This window comes from Eurytemora carolleeae, unplaced genomic scaffold (assembly GCF_000591075.1).
Source record: "Eurytemora carolleeae unplaced genomic scaffold, Eaff_2.0 scaffold1591, whole genome shotgun sequence".
Taxonomy (NCBI): domain Eukaryota; kingdom Metazoa; phylum Arthropoda; class Copepoda; order Calanoida; family Temoridae; genus Eurytemora; species Eurytemora carolleeae.
Window position 1 is genome coordinate 18,997 of NW_019397484.1, and position 22,525 is coordinate 41,521.

General features: G+C 30.9%; 1 protein-coding gene across 1 annotated transcript; it reads right to left on the reverse strand.

Annotated features, from left to right (window-relative positions):
- Window positions 1-1,616: 1,616 nt before the first annotated feature.
- On the reverse strand, window positions 1,617-13,958 carry LOC111714537 (nucleoside diphosphate kinase homolog 5). Its single transcript, XM_023489671.1, has 9 exons — window positions 13,454-13,958; window positions 12,230-12,329; window positions 11,441-11,478; window positions 9,832-9,915; window positions 8,888-8,972; window positions 6,440-6,495; window positions 5,114-5,150; window positions 2,722-2,798; window positions 1,617-1,771 (listed from the first exon to the last, which is right to left on the reverse strand). The coding sequence occupies exons 1-9, from the start codon at window positions 13,564-13,566 to the stop codon at window positions 1,747-1,749; spliced, it is 615 nt and encodes a 204-aa protein (XP_023345439.1). The 5' UTR covers window positions 13,567-13,958; the 3' UTR covers window positions 1,617-1,746.
- Between the last annotated feature and the right edge of the window lie 8,567 nt (window positions 13,959-22,525).

A 22,525-nucleotide genomic window follows, 5' to 3' on the forward strand; every position in this document is an offset into this window, starting at 1 on the left:
ATGAATTCTGTTAGATGAAAAAATCTAAGTTTGAAATATCAAAGGTTTACACTATCAGGTGGAAAAAATATAGGTATTAGAAAATCAGAGTTTGTTACAAAGACTCAATTCCTTTGGCCTGCTATACCATACAAACAAGCAAAATATTGATATAAGAATCTTGTAGACATTCTTCGAGTTTTCTTTATTATCCACTGGTATAACAAATGCAAGCATATTCTTTCATTTAAATCGTACAGGGTTTCCCACAAACAATAAAACTTCATAGAAGATTAGTTCACATTCTCATAAAAGTATGGAACGGTTTTATTCTAAGGAATTTGGGTCATTAGACAGATTGTGAAGGATCTATTAAATTTGATCGTCTATAATTTGTCATGTGTACTGGGAAACACTGTGTTATTTGTATACAATTGAAATTTTAAAAACCCTGTTCATGTGACTCTGCATGTACGATTTACAACGGTATCCTTAAAGATTTGTCTGAGCAAGAATGAAATGGACATGTTTCTTATTATTTATACTTACTAACTAATTTTTTTCTGGAAAACTTGTGCATTTCTTTCTTTAGAACAATGGAGAAATTATGAGAATTAGTACAAATAAACAAAAAAAAAGTTAAAATGAACAAAAAAATTAAATGCAAATGAACTTTAATCTTTTTAGACTGTCTTGGCCACAGCGCTCGGCCCAGAATTTTTGTTATTTTTAACTATTTTTTGTTCATGCGCTGTTTCATTTGAACTATTTTATCTTCACTTGAACTATTTCATGTTCATAAGAACAATTCTTTTGTTATTTTGAAATTTTTATATTCATTTGAACTAGTTTTAATGTTCATTTGACCTATTTTAAATGTTCATTTGAGAAATTTCTTTGTTTGTTTAAACTATACCTTTAATTGTTTGACCTTCATGAAATCCCTAAATTTTAAAAATTACTGTATGTTAATAAAAAGAGTTTAAATGAGAAAGTAACATTTTGATTTGAACTATAGCAGGATATGACGTCATTTGAGTAGATCAAATGAACAATAGTTCAAACGACCAATATTTGACACGAACAATAGTTAAAACGAACAATAGTTCAAACGAACAATAGTTCCAACGAACAATAGTTCCAACGAACAATAGTTCAAACGAACAATAGTCCATACGAAAAATAGTTCAAACGGCGGTAGTTTAAACAGGTATTCACCTGGCTGAACATCTGGAAAGGAATTGAGTCTTTGTAACAAACTCTGATTTTCCAATACACATATTTTTTCCACCTGATAGTGTAAACCTTTGATATTTCAAACTTAGATTCAATTATCTAACAGAATTCATAGTTTGAAATATCTAAGGTCTACGGCATTGGATTACAAAGATATAGAGATTAGAAAATCATAGTTTGTGACTCAATTCCTTTATATAATGTGCTCTTCCTGAATCTTTAACTTTGAATTGGTGGTTTATATTTAATCGGCAGTAGGTGGTTCAGTGACCCTGCTCAAATTGATCAAATCCAGTCCCAGATTTTTTAGTAACCCTTGTTTTTTGTATGTTTATTTTCTAGCAAGCATTAAATATTAATCTTAATCTTGCCGACAACAAAAATTTCGCCGTTTTTTGTGATGATAAGAATCTTTTTTTATACATAAGTAAATGATTCTTAAAATTACATGATGTTTACATAAAATATACGATATATTTTATTTTTAGAATACTGACATTTTATTATTTCAATATTCCAAACATTTTATATTCATTCCTCCTCTGGGTTATGTTTCCTGTAAAAAATATATCATATAAAAGTAATAAAACAATAATAATAAGGTAGAACATATATCTATCATATAAAAGTTATAAAACAATAATAATAAGGTAGAACATATATCTATCATATAAAAGTTATAAAACAATAATAATAAGGTAGAACATGTCAAATCTTTTTTGCACCAGCAAACAAAGAATATAGCAACAAATTAAAAGCAACATTATAAAAGAAAAGAAGACTTATTCAGTAATTAATCACTTAAAAACGAGAATTATAAGTAGCGTGGTTTTTTTCAATTTTTGTTGATCTAGTTTTTAAACTGCCATTTATTCTTTTCCGATATTTCAAAAAATGTTTTTTTAACAAGTTTATTTGATTTGCTTAATCATTTAAGGGATTTTTACGAATTAACGTTTAACTCAGTGTTTCAAGATGGATATTTAGATATAATGATCTTAATTTTTTTTTTGACTTACTTTAGTGATTTGATTTTTTTTTTAAATCTGAATGATTTTGAAATTATGAAAAATCTTAAATCTTTTTAAAAATGTATTAAAGAAAACTTAAAAACTTCTGCAAGGTGGATTTGAGCATTTTAATAAAAAACACCATAGTTTCACCCTTTATAATAACTAGAACACTGTTGGATGATTGGCGTCTTCATTCTTTAATTCAATTTAGAAATGTCAGATTTTTCAATTTAGAAATGTTAAGAAGCCAAAAGTTGTGTGATGCAAATCCCGGGATCTTTAATTCTTCTTCGATGTATCGTTCATGCATAGTCAAATGCAGGATTTTAAGATAAATTCAATTGTAAAAAAAAAACTAATCATTCAGAGTTCTGCCACGTAGACATTTGGTAAAAATTTACGAAGACAACGACAACAAATTATTTGGTGTAAAATGACTTTAGCTAAGTTTTTTTCAAAGCCGCAAATAAGTCCAATTTTTGTCTTTATTAACTTTTTTTGCCTGATCCATGAAGCAAGCCAGAGTTGAGGGTGCTCTGGTTTAGCCCTGTACATGCTGCTCACTCCATCCTTAAAGAGATTGTAGGCGTTATTTTAAATTTTTCTCCATTTGTAGAGTTTCGTGTTCGATTCGCTGAAAATATATATTACTTTCATATAAAAATTCCTATTAAATTCATAAAACATTCCTATTAAATTCATATTACATTCATATTACATTTAAATTTGTTAAAAGTCATCTGGACATAGAATATTTAGTATTTTCGAGGTATGTAACGTAAGTTATGTAGATTGCTAACGCAAACTCCCGTTTCGCGGCAATTTTTGATAAATAAATACAGCATCTGCCTCAATAAACAGTCAAGGGTTTAACAGGTACATTGTCATCTTTGCCTGCTGGGCCACTTGAAATTACGCTAATGCACTTTTCAATTGAAAAATTATTTCTGTGCTTTGAACGGTATTTTTCTAAGTACAAAAATCTAGTATTTTGAATATTTATTTGAATGCAAAAGTAATTTGGCTAATTTTGTGCTTCATCTAATTGAGTTTTAAAACGTGATAAGCAAAATCATTAAAAAAATATTGTTTCATAAAACATAATTTTGTCAATTATGGAGGTTAATCTTAAAATTATTCTAATTGATTTATTGATTAAAAGCCTTTAATACTTATAATAAGATGTATTAACAAAGTATAATATTTCACCAACTAATTTTATATTTTGATTTTTTTATTTATTTAAAGAGAGTGTTCGCGAAAACCAGACTTAATTAGGCATCAATCTTTTTTAATCTTTAATGATTGAGAATGAGAATTGTAATCGACGACCGTTTTAAAAATGTTCTCATTCTCAAACATCAGAGGGAAAAAGATTGATTATATTCGATTCCCAATTTGATCTAACCCCCTTTTCATTTATCGCGAACACTCCTTTCCAGGGCATTTGCCCTTTGCAGTTATTCACTTCAGGTTCCGATTTCCCAACTGAACAAAATTCAGATTTTTGTGTCGTGGATCTTAAGATCAACATTAATATTCATCTTATGCAGATCTGTGGATTATTTCGTTGATATCCTGTGAAAGGCTTGTACTCTGCAGGGATAACTGTCATTGAGAGATCACATATTTGATCCTTAAGTTTAGAAATGTTCAAGTGTTAAAGATTAAGAATTTATTTATGCAAAAGTTTCGACATTAGATTATTTTCCTTCCTCACCCCATGGATTTAGTTTTCAATTCCCAGTTCATTGAACGGACCATGGTTATGATGAGCCTGGACAAAATAGTGGGTTTCCAACCTTAGACCAATTTATTGTCCCAGCTTACCACTTAATTGTTCCGGCTAACCACTTTATTGTCCCGGCTAACCACTTTATTGTCCCGGCTCACCACTTTATTGTCCCAGCTAACCACTTTATTGTCCCAGCTAACCACTTAATTGTTCCGGCTGACCACTTTATTGACCCGGTTAATCGTTTTATTGTCCCAGTTAATTGTCCCGGCTAACCACTTTATTGCCCTGTCTAACCACTTCATTGTCCCAGCCGAGAGAAGGGTATTTTCTTCTTGTAATTTGGAGATTGTGTTAGAGTTTTATATTTATTTCAATATCAAGTAAACCCCCCCCCCCTTAATCTTAATATATCCCCCTATCCCGATTGGGCTATTTTTGTCTAATATAGATTGGGGGGTCGGGGGGGGGGAGGATGTTTTCCACCCCCCCCTATGATCTTAAGGGTTGAGATATGGGAGTGTGCAATACATGTCCCTAGTCCAACTTTTCAAGGCATGCTCATTAAACATTGACCTCTAACTTTAATGGTAAGTAGTGTTGGTAATCTAAAAATATCCCGCCTCAATCTAAAAATATCCCGCTTCAATCTAAAAATATCCCGCCTCAATCTAAAAAATATCCCGCCTCAATCTAAAATATATCCCGCCTCAATCTAAAAATATCCCGCCTCAATCTAAAAATATCCCGCCTCAATCTAAAAATATCCCGCCTCAATTTAAAAATATCCCGCCTCAATCTAAAAATATCCCGCCTCAATTTAAAAATATCCCGCCTCATTCTAAAAATATCTCGACTCAATCTAAAAATATTCCACCTCAATCAAAAAATATCTCGACTCAATCTAAAAATATCCCGCCTCAATCTAAAAATATCCCGCCTCAATCTAAAAATATCCCGCCTCAATCTAAAAATATCCCGCCTCATTCTAAAAATATCTCGACTCAATCTAAAAATATTCCCGCCTCAATCTAAAAATATCCCGCCTCAATCTAAAAATATCCCGTCTTAATCTAAAAATATCCCGTCTTAATCTAAAAATATCCCGCCTCAATTTAAAAAAAAACCCCACATAAAAAATATAATCTACCTGCAGAGTAGGAAAGACCCATCGCAGAAGGTAAGCCCTAGTAAGAAGAAATAGTTGTAAATGAATTTAATGAAATATTTTTTTTTTCAGTAATCGAGAAAATAATGAAGAAAAAGTCCAAGTAGTTAAATACTTATACAACGATTATTTTGATTTGCAAACGCAGCGCTATAAAGTTGTTTCTCTAGATTTTCTCTTGATGTAAAACGGTTATTTTTAGTTGAATTATTTATGCTTTTTAGTTCATAGTTGTGATAAAAAGATTCTTTATAGAGAGTAATTAAAAATGAAATATAAATTCAAATTTATTTTTTTTTAAATTAAAAAAGATTCAAGATGTTTTTTTTTTATTTTTGAGAAAATTTGGGAACCATTTAAACTTTACTTAACGTCTTCAGTTCAAGTGACTATGAGTATAATAAAGTACACAATAGGTTCATAAAAATATCTAATTCAATAATAGTTATTGGCTTGAAGTGGAATTTAGATGTATTACTTATTTTACTTTGTTTTGTAGTTTACAACTAATTATACTGTATTCAGTAAGTATATGTAACATATATATATATGTATGTTTAAAGATTGTATATTATTTCTTTTTACATTAAAGGGACTGTTAAGGTAAGTTAAAGGGGATATAGGCTTAAGCCTAAACATTTCAGCAGTTAACAGCGACCAATTATAGTTTTATTTGATTTTCCTGTCTCGAAAAATTGATATAAAACTGTCAAAATTATTGATATGCCGAAAATTTGGTATTTTGTTCGCTCAGCAAAATTCGAAACTTTTCTTTTTTCACAAAATTTTGCCATTATCTTTTTCGTGGAAAAAAATATAAAATTTGTCATCAAACATTTATTAAAGTAAAGGAAGATAACTTCTCAAAAGTTATAAAATAAAACTTCTAATTTCGCAGAGTAGTAAATTCCAACAGGTTTTTGCGCAATTAATTGTTGCAGCAACAACACCATAGTTTTAGCGGAATTTTTTTCGCGAACACTTTTCCGGAAAAATATTTTTTCGTATCGTTTTCGTATTTTTTCGCTTAATTCATTTTCACGAAATTTCGCGAAAAAGTTTCCGAAATAGAAACCCCAGTCATATCTCATAAACCCTTTGACCGATATGCCCCATTTTATTTAAGGAACTTGTGAGGAAGAACAGAAATGTTGGTTGGTTTTGAGTTGAGTGGGTTCACGTACTTGTATGTTGTATAGGGAAAAATAACTAAAATCATAAACGCTGTTTATCATTAAACACGTGTTTATCGTCTCTGATTTCTGGTCTTACAGTTCTAATATTACAAGCAATGAAAAATAAGAATACCTTTGCTCCCAAGTAACATCTTTTATCTCTAACTTTAGCCCGGCTGTAAAATCAATCTAAATTTATTCCAAAAAGTTAAATGTCCTATTTACAATGTTACCAAATTCAAATAATCTGTTTGAAAAACAGACAATTTCCTTCATTGTTACTGCAGCAGCATATTTACATAAAATCACGTGATCCAGAAATCACGTGAAAGTATCATTTATCGAAACGGATTATTTGATTATTTAAGAAATAGAAATGTTGAAGTTCTTGTACAAATTGTGCCACAGAAAAATCTCAAAGGAATTGACTCTTTGCAACAAACTCTGATTTTCTAATCCCTATATCTTTGGATTCCAGCGTCGTAAACCTTTGAAATTTCAAACTTTGACTCTTGTTAGATCAAAAAATATAATTTTGAAATATCAAAGGTTTATGACATTGGGTTCCAAAAATATTGGGATTAGAAAATCAGAGTTTGTGGCAAAAAGTCAATTCCTTTAAGAAAAATGTTTAAAATAGTTAATAAAGTTTAAAATTTTCACATTTTTTAGTTTATATTTGGTAATAATATTCGGATTTCTATTATTAAAATATAAAAATATAAAATGTAAATGCATATTGATATCTTTAAATCTTATCTTCCTTCACTTAAAAAATATCTCCAAGATGTAAATCTCAGCTACGTAACCTTTATACGTACTCAATAATTACTTCGGACACATGAACGAGGGGAGGAAGGCCAACCACATCAATCTCTAGTCCGAACCACATTCTCATCATTTTCTCGTTCAAACCACATCGAAATCCTCGTCCTTTTAATATTATTTTTTAAGTGTCCGATCCTTGAAAATAAATACATTTTTTAAAAATATGGCGACGTTAGGGCATAAAACATGACTAGAATAGAGTTTTCCAAGGATTTTGAGATGTTGGAATCTTCAAATCCACGAGAATGATGTCAAACATTATTTAGGTTAAAAATTGAATCTCCTCTGCCTCCAAAATGGATAACTTTCACAAATAAAAATTTATACCAAAGAATTCGCGTGAAGATGGTCTTTAATCTTTCATTGATTTCTGATTTATTTACAATTAAGGTAGATTTGTTGTCCCCACTAAGAGATCACTTACTGCCTGCCGCATGCTTAAAATTCTAGAAAAAATAATGTTCAATTTATATTATTCAAATCATTTGCTACAATTAATTGGTCACAACCCTATGAATTCAAACAGTATTTAATCATATAAAAATTGTAAGTCATATCTCTAACCCAAATTCAGCTGAAATATTACAAAAAGTTGTTTACATCGAGTTTGAGAATGTTTTGCGGCATTTTCCGTGAAAGAAATAGCCCTAGATACAGACGCTTTTTTGTAGAACATCGTTTATGGAGCATTTTCATTTTTACACAAATCTAAAATTTAATTGGGAAAATTTGATATTTCATCTATGCCCTAACGTCGCCATATTTTTTAAAAAATGTATTTATTTTCAAGGATCGGACACTTAAAAAAAATAATATTGAAAGGACGAGGATTTCGATGTGGTTCGGACGAGAAAATGATGAGAATGTGGTTCGGACTAGAGATTGATGTGGTTGGCCTTCCTCCCCTCCATGAACACAGTACGAACCAATCAATATAAGAAAAGGAAATAAATACATAATGTTTTTTTCAGTTTTGGGGAGAAATGTAAACAAAGCTTATCAAAAGGAGTTCCTGTTATATTCCTTGATTTAGCAAATATTGCCCAAAAAACACTTATTTAAGACTGATAATATCTAAAGTTAATTCCAAGTCTTCATTAAACTTGTCTGTCATTTTGTATGTTTTAAGATTAATCACTTCACTTGAGGTCAAGCTTTGTATTTTTTAAATCTGTTTAAAATCATGACGGGATGTACTTTTCTTCTTGGGGTTTAATCTATTATCTAAGTATTTAGACGAATCCATGGTGCGTATTCATTTATAATTTATCTCTTGGCGGATTTTCCTGGAATTTCACAATAATTCAAATTGTTTAAATTTGACCTTTAATATAATAGTTTAAATTTGACCTTTAATATAATAGTTTAAATTTGACCTTTAATATAATAGTTTAAATTTGACCTTTAATATAATAGTTTAAATTTCCCAACCTTCATATCAATAAAATAAATATATTTCAGTTTTTAACCTAACACTTGTTTAACAGCATTTTCACATTTAATGTTTTACATATTTTATTATCTTATTTATACTCTCATCGTATATTAGTTTTAAATGTTTATTTTTTTTGTGTGGCTGGTCTGAAAAAAACTTGTTTTTCAATATTTTAAAAACCACATGAAAATTTCCAAATTTTTTTACAGACGTGAACGAAATTGAAAATATTGCGGATATATCTACATCTAGAATTATCAACAGAAAGAGAGGAAGACGCAGTTTTAGTTTTGCAGATATAGAACTATTTCACTTTACCTGATCTCTATTTAGTAGATTTGGAAAGATAATGTTTATGTCTTTCTCAGCATCTGCCTCGCTAGAAGACCCATAAACATCCTCACTAGCATTTTTATTTAAAGTCAGAACCATAAAACTATGGAATAGAAAGACGACTTTTTGACTTTAATTATGATTTTAAATAGTCCATGAGTCAAAACAGTTGTACCGTGTGAACAGACCCATTTCAATTAATGAGAAATTTAATAAGTTAAAAGTAAAACCCCCCCTCTCTCTTCCTAATACTTTCCCCCTACTTATTGGACGAAACACCTCCAATTTTATGATTTTAAAATTATATCATACAATTACATCCGGGTTTGGCAAATCCCGTCATTAAAGTGTTAGTTTAAAGAATATATCTATGTAAAATTATGTACTTTAATGATAAATATATATCTATCTATCTATTTATCTGTAAACACCTTAAATACACTTGATTTATTGCTTTCATTTCGTCTTTATATTCCACAGTGTTTTAGTTCTCATTGTACATAAAGCAAGTTCCAATAAACATGCGAATCTGTTTTACAAAAGTACACAAATAACAGGCTACATTTTAAAATCATAAGATTTTCAAAGGAGGATTACTACAACTTCTGGTTCTAGAATTCCAAGTTATCATTTAAATTCTATGCTTAGTGCATGGGACATCAGGTTTAAAACCTCATTATTGGAAGAAGATAAAACACTTTGCTAGATAATCTTAGAACTCTCTTATTGGGACACCCTATAAAAAAACATTATTTTTTTGAACATATTTGTAAACTTGAACTCCTGGAAAAAGATAAATAAGGTTATACATAGATTTAGACCCCCACCCCACCTTTATAGGGTTAAATTTGTCTCAATGCCATATTAGACTTATGAGTCTTATTTTCTCGATTTATTAAAATCGTAAGCTCAGGAATAATATAATTTACCTCAGATTTTTTTTTGCTTGAAAGTATTTCCAATGCGGGATTATATCCTCCTCTCCGCCAACACACAGGCACATAACCTCTCCTCTTTATATAGGGTGAATATTAATATTTCCAATGCGGGATTATATCCTCCTCTCCTCCAACACACAGGCACATAACCTCTCCTCTTTGTATAGAGTGAATATTAATATTTCCAATGCGGGATTATATCCTCCTCTCCTCCAACACACAGGCACATAACCTCTCCTCTTTGTATAGAGTGAATATTAATATTTCCAATGCGGGATTATATCCTCCTCTCCTCCAACACACAGGCCCATAACCTCTCCTCTTTGTATAGAGTGAAACTATTAATAACAATTCTCAAATCCACCTTGCACCAGTTTTAAAGTTTTCTTTGGTAAATTTTTTTAATCAAGCGTTTTTTATATAATTTTCAAACTCATTCAGATTTTTTTTGTGTAAATCAGATCACTAAGTCACTAAGATCAGAAACGTTAAATTCGTAAATACAGAAAAACCAAGAAATTTACGGTATTCAGCGGTTCAAGAGACATCTTTTAATACCCATATCAACATGTTTTGAAGAAATAGAAAAATTTAACCTTCCTTTATGGACTACTCAAAAATAACAAATTGTACAAATTGCATTTTTTTACGACCAAGATGAACAGATTTGGTAATGTTTATTAAACGCTTCTGCTGGCTTTCTAATAAAACAAAATCGTTGTAGAATTTTGAAAATTATGATCTTTTTTTGGCTTAAAATTGGAAAAATAATTTTTATCTTTGCCTCTCATCCAAAATCCCATAAAGATATATGCTGATCAAAATTGTGAATTTGTTTGGCACGACTTTAAGATAATTTACAAATGTTTTGAAAGTGCTGTCACTAAAGCTGAAATGTGCTTTTAAAACATATTTCTTTATCTACAAACCAAGCCAATTTTTGCTTATATATTTCTTTTCTTGGATGTACATATTAGATTTAGTTCTCAATGTGAATCAACCAATATTTGGTCAAGGGAAAACATAAAATGATTTTTTGTACAATTTGATAAAGTTTTTTAAAATCGTTTATTACTGAATGAGATGCTTCTAATTTGCTACTAAATTCACATATTCAATGAAATAGTTTCTTCATTCAGTACAATATTAAAAATGAATAGAAAATGATAAAGAAAAAAAGAGAATAGAATAATTCACAATAGAAATGGATTAATATGAGAATATTAATAATACTCACGGTCATATGAAAATAGTCAAGATAGAAATTTTCAATAATAAGTCGAGAAGAGGAAAAAAAAGTTTATGTATTAAGGGATTGTAGATGCAATCTACATAGATCTTTCATTTATAAAGTGGTATATAGTATTTACCATGATAATTTTTTGTTGAAAATTAATTATTTCCATTTGCGGTTCCGTTTTAAAAGGGAATTGTGCATTTCTTCTTATTGCTCATATAAAGCTAAAATTATACTGTTGTGAATCAGACATGACCCACTTTAAATGGACGGGTAACTTAATATTGTACTACAGTTATTTAAGGTTTATTGAATAAGCTAAATGTTTAACAACTTTTGATCTACTTTCATCAAATTTGTTACCTAACATATTCTTTAATTTTTTCTTCATCTTCTTTGCCCTGCAAATTTTCTACATTAAAATGATTTAATTAACAAATTTAAAACTTGACATTGAATATTTTAATGATCAATTTCCTAACAAAGTAAACTGCAACGTTGATAAAAAAATGTCTTTGTCAATATTAATAAAACAAAAAGTAAAAAAAGTAAAAAAACGAGAGTTCCTAAGTTTTGCTGAAAATCAATTTATTATTCGAAAATGTTTAACAAATTAAGATTCTTAAATTAAGTTAAATTTGAAGTTGTTAATTCAAAAGTCTAGATTGTGTTTAATTTAAACAAAATCAAATATTTTGCAAGTTCTGAGAAAAGGAAAACAAAATACACTAATTTTAAAATTTTAATTCATTAACCCAATTTGACTTTTGTTGATAATTTTATGATTCGTGGTGATAGGGGAGTCAATTAAAATGTCACTTGTACAAATTTTCAAGACCACTTACTACGCATTTTTTTAAAATTTTAAAAAGGTACGGTACAAAGGAGTAAAAAATTGTTTACATGTTTAAAATTTAGATCTGCAGCTACCATTTTTTATTTCTATGCATTAAGGAAAATCAATCTCAATTCTGAAGAAAGTAAAATAAAATATGGTTGGAGCATTCTAGTCCAATCCGTTTAAATTAAAAAAAAAACCTGAATGGGGTGAATCCCCTCCCCCCCACAACACTAACTAGAACTAGAATAGGATGAAAGTTAAGAGTTCTGAATTGGTGATGCTTAATAAAGTAAACAATAACAATAGATTACCTGAAATATTTCTGTAGCCATTGACAGATTAAGTTTTAGTTTTTTCTTATCAATTAGTTGGAAACCTTCTTTACTTAGCAGATCTTCAATTTCTAGCCTCCTATAATATTAAAGGTTAAAGGGACTGTTTACATGATTCCTATCTACTATAATAATAAAGGATAAAGAGACTGTATACATGATCCCTTTCTTCTGTACTAATAAAGGTTAAAGGGACTGTATACATGATTCCTATCTGCTATAATAATAAAGGTTAAAGGGACTGTATACATGATTCCTATCTTCTATAATAATAAAGGTTAAAGGGACTGTATACATGATTCCTATCTACTATACTAATAAAGGTTAAAGGGACTTTATACGCGATTCCTATCTTCTATAGTAATAAAGGTTAAAGGGACTATATACATGATTCCTATCTACTATAATAATAAAGGTTAAAGGGACTGTATACATGATTCCTATCTGCTATAATATTAAAGGTTAAAGGGACTGTATACATGATTCCTATGTTCTATAATAATAAAGGTTAAAAGAACTGTATACATGATTCCTATCTACTATACTAATAAAGGTTAAAGGGACTGTATACATGATTCCTATCTTCTATACTAATAAAGGTTAAAGGGACTTTATACATGATTCCTATCATCTATAATATTAAAGGTTAAAGGGACTGTATACATGATTCCTATCTACTATACTAATAAAGGTTAAAGGGACTTTATACGCGATTCCTATCTTCTATAGTAATAAAGGTTAAAGGGACTATATACATGATTCCTATCTACTATAATAATAAAGGTTAAAGGGACTGTATACATGATTCCTATCTACTATAATAATAAAGGTTAAAGTGACTGTATACGTGGGTCCTATCTTCTAAAATAATAAAGGTTAAAGGGACTGTATACATGATTCCTATCTTCTATACTAATAAAGGTTAAAGGAACTGTATACATGATTCCTATCTACTATAATAATAAAGGTTAAAGGGACTTTATACATGATTCCTATCTGCTATACTAATAAAGGTTAAAGGTTAAAACGCAATTGAAAATAATTATTTGTCAAAAATTACGAACATTAATATTCACACTTGATCAGACAAAGCTTTAAAGGATATCATTGTGAATCGAGCTTTGCAATCTCTACATGGAGGGTCACTTGAATGACACTTACAGTCCCTTTAAAGTTCGATCTAGTAGGTTTGTGGTTCGTCACCTGTGAAATGCCTCAGGCTTGATGATAATTAAAATTCCTGAGACAATCGGCATCTTTCTGATTCTAAAAATTATTTCTCTGTTTTCCAAGGGGGGGGGGGGGCTCAATGTCATTTATTTAATGAGATAAATGTAAATTTACTCGCCATTTTTTCACAATCGATCAAGTTGTAACTTCTGTATCAATCGTCAGACACCTTTATACATATTATTTTTATATTCAATTTTTTTTTCAAGCTTCAAACCAACAATATTTGGCATGTGACGAAATTTGAATATGTCGATGCCATTAGTTAAACTGATGAATGTTGTTGATAATGAGTGGTTGACATTCAGCTAATCTTATTTCTAATCTTGAATCGGTGGCTTGTGCCATCATGCGGTAAAATATTCAGACCCCGTGGAAATAGGGTGGGTCAAATTTGCAATTATTTAAAGTATTGATATTTCAAATGCCAAAACTCATGTTTTAGTAACGTAAATGTAAGAAGAAGAATTCAATAAATTCCGTACAGTCGTCTCTAGAGTCTCTAAACCCTGTATATAAATATATATATGTGCATTTCATATATATGCATTTTTTATTTATGCATGGTATTTACACCTGCCAATTCAGAACCTTGCAACGTGAATGTAATTATATATATCATATATTCAATCATATATTCATGTGAATTTAATTATATATATCATATATTCAATCATATATTCAATCATATATTCATGTGAATTTAATTATATATATCATATATTTAATCATATATTCAAGTGAATGTAATTATATTTATCATATATTCAATCATATATTCAAGTGAATTTAATTATATATATCATATATTCAACCATATATTAAAGTGAATTTAATTATATATATCATATATTCAATCATATATTCAAGTGAATGTAATAATATATATCATATATTCAATCATATATTCAAGTGAATGTAATTATATTTATCATATATTCAATCATATATTCAAGTGAATTTCATTATACATATAATATATTCAGTCATATATTCAAGTGAATTTAATTATATATATCATATATTCAATCATATATTAAAGTGAATGTAATTATATATATCATATATTCAATCATATATTCAAGTGAATTTAATTATATATATCATATATTCAATCATATATTAAAGTGAATGTAATTATATATGTCATATATTCAATCATATATTCATGTGAATTTATTTATATATATCATGTATTCAATCATATGTTAAAGTGAATTTAATGATATATATCATGTATTCAATCATATATTCAAGTGAATTTCATTATATATATCATATATTCAATCATATATTCATGTGAATTTAATTATATATATCATATATTCAACCATATATTAAAGTGAATTTAATTATATATATCATATATTAAACCATATATTAAAGTGAATTTAATTATATATATCATATATTCAATCACATATTAAAGTGAATGTAATTATATATATCATATATTCAGTCATATATTAAAGTGAATTTAATTATATATATCATATATTCAACCATATATTAAAGTGAATGTAATTATATTTATCATATATTTAACCATATATTAAAGTGAATTTAATTATATATATCATATATTCAACCATATATTAAAGTGAATTTAATTATATATATAATATATTCAGTCATATATTAAAGTGAATTTAATTATATATATCATATATTCAACCATATATTAAAGTGAATTTAATTATATATATAATATATTCAATCATATATTAAAGTGAATTTAATTATATATATCATATATTCAATCATATATTAAAGTGAATTTAATTATATATATCATATATTCAGTCATATATTAAAATGAATTTAATTATATATATCATATATTCAATCATATATTAAAGTGAATTTAATGATATATATCATATATTCAATCATATATTCAAGTGAATTTCATTATACATATATAATATATTCAGTCATACATTCAATTGAATTTAATTATATATATCATATATTTAATCTTATATTTTAAGTGAATGTAGTTATATATATCATATATTCAATCATATATTCAAGTGAATGTAATTGTATATATCATATATTTAATCATATATATTCAAGTGATTGTAATTATATGTGTCATATTTCAATCATATATTCAATCATATATTCAAGTGCATGATCATTTATATTCAACTATAGAAAGTGACAAGTATTAACATCGATATCCACCATTCTAAAGTTTTCAGCTCTGAGCTGGGAACTTTAGAATGGATAACCTTTAATCTCAACTACTTAATCCGAATATCCACTCTGGAAACTTTTAATTTTAGTCCTTAATCCACTCTTTTTCCCTCCATTTGGATATCCGTATATTGTTTTCTCCAATGAGAGTGCAGGAATATAGTTTGTAAATTGTATTAACCAATGACAGCCTTGAAAATAAATTCTATCCCATGAGAGAAATCCGCAATTTCTAACAAATAAAGAATTAGTTGTCGGCCATTTTGTAAATATTTAGTAATTTCTTTTTAACCAATTTTAACTAATGGGTGAGTAATTAAGTGAAGGCCCTTCCAGTCAAGAAAACGAACAAATATGGCGTTCCAAGAATCAAATTTGTTGATCTAAATATTAAATCTGGTGACACAGATAATCTCGAGATTATGTTAGTCTCGAGATTAGCAAAAAGAGAGGATTAAGCATTAATTCTGATATCCACTATTCTACAGTTCCCAGCTCTGGTTTATAGATACATATTCGAGGTTTAAAAAGAATTTTATATATTTTCCGAAAGCCATCAATTAGATAAGTTATGAACTTATGATTGAACATATATATAAGTTTTTTTAATAAACCGTAACAAAACACCAAAAGGGTATCAAATCATATACTAAAAAACATTGGTTAAAAGAGGAAAATGTAGTTTAGAGGAGTATCAGTGTAANCTGCATACCTTTTCAACCTTTTAGCGAAAACTATCGTTAAATATTGAATAAGCCATATTTCACTATTTTCTTCTTTCTAAAATTGACCAAAAATAGTCATGAAAAATATGAAGATATGTTCTGCTTTCATGAAAATTGGATTCACCCTAGTTTGATTTCTGGAAAATACTAGTTTTCTATGCTAACAAGTTTTATATTGAAATATGATAGGATTTATTGAATAACAGAAAGAAAAACGTGTTTGTACAAAAAAATGTATGTTTTTATTTTTGTTTTTATTTGATAAAAAGAGTAGGAGAGATAGTCCTATATCAAAACATATAGATGTTCTTAGATGAAATATTTTTCGGAAATTTTAGGGTAAGAAAAGTCATGTGTTGCCGGGTGGGAAGGAAACTATCCCCCCCTCATTTGGTTTGGAATGTTGATTTATACATAATATAAACTAGTTTTAACATAGATGAAACCAATGTGCCAATATGTTCTTGAAATATTAGATCAAATCACTAGTTTGTCAGTGTATATAAGGAGACGGGGAAATTGTAGGAATCACTTCCAAGATGTTCGCTGCAGAGATTGGATTGGTTGTTCTCCTGGCTGCTGTTAGCTCCAGCCTATCCCGACCTCCCACTGCTGCAAGCGAAGCTGAGAAGTATGGTTATAGCGGAGACCTGAATGTGTTTCTTAATCCTGATGCCTATGATCCTAACAACCCTAACAAGGCTAGGAACTATCAGGTTGATGAAGACACGCTCTCCAGGACAACTGCAGGAAGAAGATTAGCATTCGCCAGATTGAATTCTGAAACCAGTCCCTTTCCCTCGAGCAATTTCCTGAGGGCCTCCACTGTTTCAAACAATGCCTTTCTTGGAAACACAAATTTTGCCACCGGTTCTGGATATCTAGCCAACAGAGCAATCATTAGTTATCCTGAAAATACCAACAATGTTGCATACCCTTCTAAAACAGCAGCTTACCTTTCCAACCAAGCAGTTCGGAAAAACACCGATACGGCATATGTAAGTGCCTACCCAATAAATCCAGCATACACCTCAAACACTAACTATCCTACCATAACAGGTTATCCTGATGTAACCTTCTCAAGGAATCCTAGCATTATAGGAACTAAAAGATTTAATGTATATCCTGCAGTAAACACCGGACTTACAGCTAACTCTGTCTACCAGGCTGACCAATCTGGTGCTCTGATTTATCCATCTACAGCTGGTGCTATAACTTATCCGTCTACAGCTGGTGCTCTAACTTATCCGCCTACAGCTGGTGCTCTAACTGATGTTCAGGCCTATCCTTCTTCTGCTGGTGTGCGGACCCAAACTTCAGTCAATGGTGTTCTGTCCCATCTGTCTTCAGCTGATGTTCAGAGATATCCTTTTACTGCTGGGGTTCTAACCCATCCTTCAGCTGGTGAATTGATTTATAATAATGTCTACACGTTCCCATCAAGAACAGCCATTAGCAGAAATACTGCCAACCCTGCTTACCCATTTGTTTACGAAAACAATGCATTCCCTCGAAGAACATTGTTCAACGCAAATCCATTCCCAGTAAATCCATCTTTAGCATATGCTTCCCAATACTCTGATGGGTCTAATCAGTCCAGTAGGGTTGCTGCTGGTGAAACTGGAACATATTTGTTTCCTGCCAGCACTTCTCCCCTTGCAGCTGCAAACATTCTTAGAACAACATCAATCTGATCAATTTTCTAAACGTTAAATGATATATTTGGAAACTAGTGTTTACTCTTGTCCTACCATTGTCCTTTAATTGAAATAAATATTTTAAAGATGTATCTGGGCTTTTTATTTTCTTTATAAAAGGATATATTGGCATAATTTCAAGTGACCATTAATTTAATTTCTCAACGGACGGAACCTTTAAATTTCTTCTGTATAGGGATTTTTTCTTGTTTTTTTCTTTAATCTTTTAAATGTCTTTTAATGAAAAAAACGATTATATTTTCCTCATTGTTGATCCTAAGCAATGAATTGTTTTGCAAAAATCAAATTTTTTCTTTTTATTTGTTTTGATTTTTGTGTAATTTATAGTTTGCGAAATTTTTCTGGTTTACTGTTAAAACATTTTGTTCTAGACATAAAAAAAGCATGAGTTTGTTTATCACTTTTTTCAAGAGTGTAAGATTTCAGTCTCTTGTACTTTGGTGCATTCAACATACTTGTGGAATTTTTTTACACAGTGTAGGGGGTTTTAAATCCATTGATTCTTTTTACAAAATTTGAAACCTTTGTCGAAATAAAAAGGATGGAAAGCTTTTCAAGTTTTTTTTTAACTAAAAAAATTATTTTCTATTGCAGTTCTCTATCATAGTAAATGGAGAATTTTTAAACGGAGAAAAATATTTTAATTAAGCGCATTTATATATTTTTAAGATTGGGTAAACCGAACGATATAATTTTTATCTTTAATCAATAAGAAGGGACAAAGGCTACGCTTGTAAATTCAGGCAGGCATGTAATGTTTTAAATTGGTGGTCACTAATATCATTCATATTATTTTCCTTAATTACGGCTACAGTCCCTTTAATAATAGTTAAACTTTGTAACTTGGTGGTCTGATCTTCCCATTACACAATCATTTAAAGACACTGTTTCATAACCCTTTATAGACTGGCCATTTTGGCAGTTAAAATGTTCAACTTAACCCATTATGGGCGATAGCAATTTTTTTTCCTCAGAATTGGCTAAAATATTAAACACTATCTACATTTGAGTGAAATTCAGAATGCATACTGCAAAAATACATTTGATGCGAGGTATAAAACTTAATTTAAAATGTAGTTTATTTTAGTGTATTTCAAATCTATTATTTCTGTAAGAAAGATTTCGTAACATTGCCAAATGAATTTCATCTCGGGTTCAGGTGCGTATTTAAAATTGCGTAAACGGGGGGGGGGGGGGGTTCAATACATGTTGTTCAAACGCTTTAAAAAAAGAAAAAAAGACCCCCACACTGTATCCTTAAGATCAAAATGTTAATAATCTGCGACAAATAATCCTTTAGTTACAGATTTTTTGTCCTTTACTTACGTATTAAAAATCTGAAAATATAAAAGAGAAAAAATCCGTAAATTGACGATAAATTGTCTCTAAGTAAGGTATAAAAAGTATCAAACTTAGCGACAAAAAATCAGTGATTAAAAATCCGTTACTTTCTCAAATAACGGATTTTTTGTCACTGATTAAAAGTAATTTCATTATTTAACGATTTTTAATCTACGACAAAAAATCATCCACAATAATCAATCATTGAAAGGATGACGCAGCTGATTTTACTCTGGTATTGTCAATGCCGAGTCGGTCGAGTTCGTAGAGTCGAGATTGTCGAGATGTCTGGTAAATAATTAAATTATATTTTAAGCCGTGCCCGTACGTGTAGACTGAAAAGTTTAGAATAATATGTACTCTTGATAGTCAAAAGTATCTAAGATAATCAGCCAGTTAGTAGTATACTCAATGCTCATGAACTAGTCAGTTTTAGTATTATCTAATCTTTTGTCAATCAGTATTTAGTATAAATTTATATTTCTTGCAATTAAAAAATAATTCATCCTATCTTTATAGAGGAGACAGCCTGGAGGATCAACGCAGTAACGATTCGAAAATAGCAAATTACACTTGTCAGGTATTCTCATTGGACCCCGGAGCTAACGCTCTGGGTTGGGTTCAGGAGAACTTTATTGATAAGCCAGCTCCGTCTATAGATTCTGAGACTGGGAAGAGTTTGGAGGTTTCTCCTGAGCATATTATCCATGAGGTACTGGAGCACTCCTGTTATCTAATGCAGACAATAAGGATTGGGAGTACGGAGTCCTTGGTTTTTTTCGACCGTGGAGCTAATATTCACATCATTGATGGTTCTTTAGCGGAGAGGGAAGGTTTGCAGAAAGTATCCAGTGATCCTACCAGTCTCACGGTAGTAGGAGGAAACAGAGTAAAATCGAACCATGGGACATTCAGGTTCAACCTGGGACCCGGAGATAATGGGGAGTTTCACGAGGTTGTATGTGTGGGAATGGAGGATGTTACCGGAGGTTTTGGAGTGTATGATCTGTCTGAGATATGTAAAGAGTACAAGGAACAGATGGGAAGTGAGGCTGATGATGTTGTACTTCCCCAGAAAGTTGGTGGGTCAAAAGTTCATCTCCTACTTGGAATCAAGAATACTAACCTGGATCCAGTCCTGGTTAAAGTACTACCATCAGGAGTAGCTGTCTACTTGAGCCCCTTCAAGGATATTTATGGGTCAAGGCTAATATTTGCAGGCCCTCATAAATCCTTTACAAAAGCCGATGGTGGAGTAAAAACAGAAATGTCAAATGCTGTTTTTTTGATTAGGGAAAGGGTGTATGAAGATTTTGAGGGAGAACCTGAATCTAGATGTTTTTCAATTACAACAGACAGAAAGTTGGGATTCACAGTGAGCCCACATCCAATTGGTGAAGAGGACATCCTAGATTCTCATGGAACTGTACCAGAGCAATTCGAGGAATCCCTGGATGATCATGAGAGATTGCTGGAGTTACTGGAAACATTGGACGTGTCCTGCATCCAGCACTTTGGCCGTGCAAATATTAAAAAGTTTGAATCTATAAGCTGGGGTATAGGATTGGGAGCAGGGAGTTTGAAGGGTTCCATGAAGGATTTTATCTTTCCTGAGGATGGAACCTACAAAGCCCAAGGTCCTGAGGAGGCTCGAGGGATGATGACTGAAGGGAATTTGGCAAGTAGTGAGAGTTTGAAGGACAACGAGGTAGAGTACCATACTTTGAACCACGGTGTCCACAAAGCTCACGTGCCTATTGCAAAGTTCAGGAACGCACTAGATGATGAGGATTCCCATGATAAAGCAGGTTTCCGATGTGCAGATTGTGCAAAGTGCTTAACCTGTAAGCTATCCAACAAGAAAACTGCTATATCATTGAGGGAGGCTAGAGAGCAAGAATTTATTGAGCAGAGTGTGAGGATAGATATAAAACAAAGGAAAGTGTTGGTGAATTACCCTTTTTTAAGAAATCCGGCTGAATATTTATCTTCTGTTCACAATGGTTCTAGTAATTATAGTCAAGCGTTGAAGGTGTACAAGCAACAGTGCAGGAAACCCGATGCTGTAAAGGAAGGCATGAGGAAGGTACATGAGGATCTGGTTGAGAAGGGTTTCATGATCAGATTGGTGGATTTAGAAGAACACAAGAGAACGCTGATAGAGAAGGCTCCATTCCAACACTTCAATCCCTGGAGATTAGTGATGAAGATGGATTCCATGACAACTCCTGTCAGGATGGTCGTTGATCCTACAATGACTCATTTCAATGAAATATTGGCCAAAGGAGAGAATAGGATTGGATTGATCTTTACCATTATGATAAGATGCAGATGTCTAGAGTTCATATGGAGCTCGGATATAAGCAAATTATATAACCAACTGTTTATGGATGACTACTCGTTACCATATTCTTTGTTTCTGTACGGGAAGGAATTGGATACCCTGAGGGACCCCGAGATTTGGGTCATGGTCAGGGCTTGGTATGGGATTGTAAGCACCGGAGGACAGGCTGGGTATGCGTTAGACAAGCTAACGGAGATGATGTCGGAGGAGTTCCCTGAAGCATATACAACCCTGAGGGAGAACAGGTATGTGGATGATTTACTTTCTGGAGCGGATACTGAAAGCAAGAGAGAAAAACAGATTTCTGCAGTGGAAGAAGTACTGAAGAGAGGAGGATTCTCACTAAAGTTTGTGGTCAAGAGTGGAGAAAAACCTTCGGAGAAAGCAAGTTCGGATGGTGAAAGTATGAAGCTGTTGGGGTACAAGTGGGACCCGGAGAGGGATGAATTGTCTCCTGGCCTGGGCGAGTTGAATCTCAATAAAAAAGTACGAGGAGAGAAGAAACCGAACACAGAGCCTATCTGTACCATTAACGATGCAGAGAGGTTATTATCTGGAACATTACTAACAAGGAGTTTGATAGTAGGGAAAATCTCTGAGCTGTTTGATCCTTGTGGATTCTTTGAGCCCATCAAATTACAGATGAAATTACTGACAGGTTCTCTGAAAGGAAAGGATTGGGATGAAATTCTCCCAGAAGAAGATCAGGAAGTTT

What these genes read in the sequence shown, in the direction of transcription:
- LOC111714537 (XM_023489671.1), bottom strand. Translation starts at nt 13,566, where the DNA reads ATGACATTGAGCCCCCCCCCCCCCTTGGAAAACAGAGAAATAATTTTT. An exon ending in AAAATTAAAGAATATGTTAG is followed by an intron (nt 9,916 to 11,440) that starts GTAACAAATTTG and finishes CCCTATATAAAG; the next exon opens with AGGAGAGGTTATGTGCCTGT. An exon ending in GATGTTACTTGGGAGCAAAG is followed by an intron (nt 5,151 to 6,439) that starts GTATTCTTATTT and finishes TCTTCTTACTAG; the next exon opens with GGCTTACCTTCTGCGATGGG.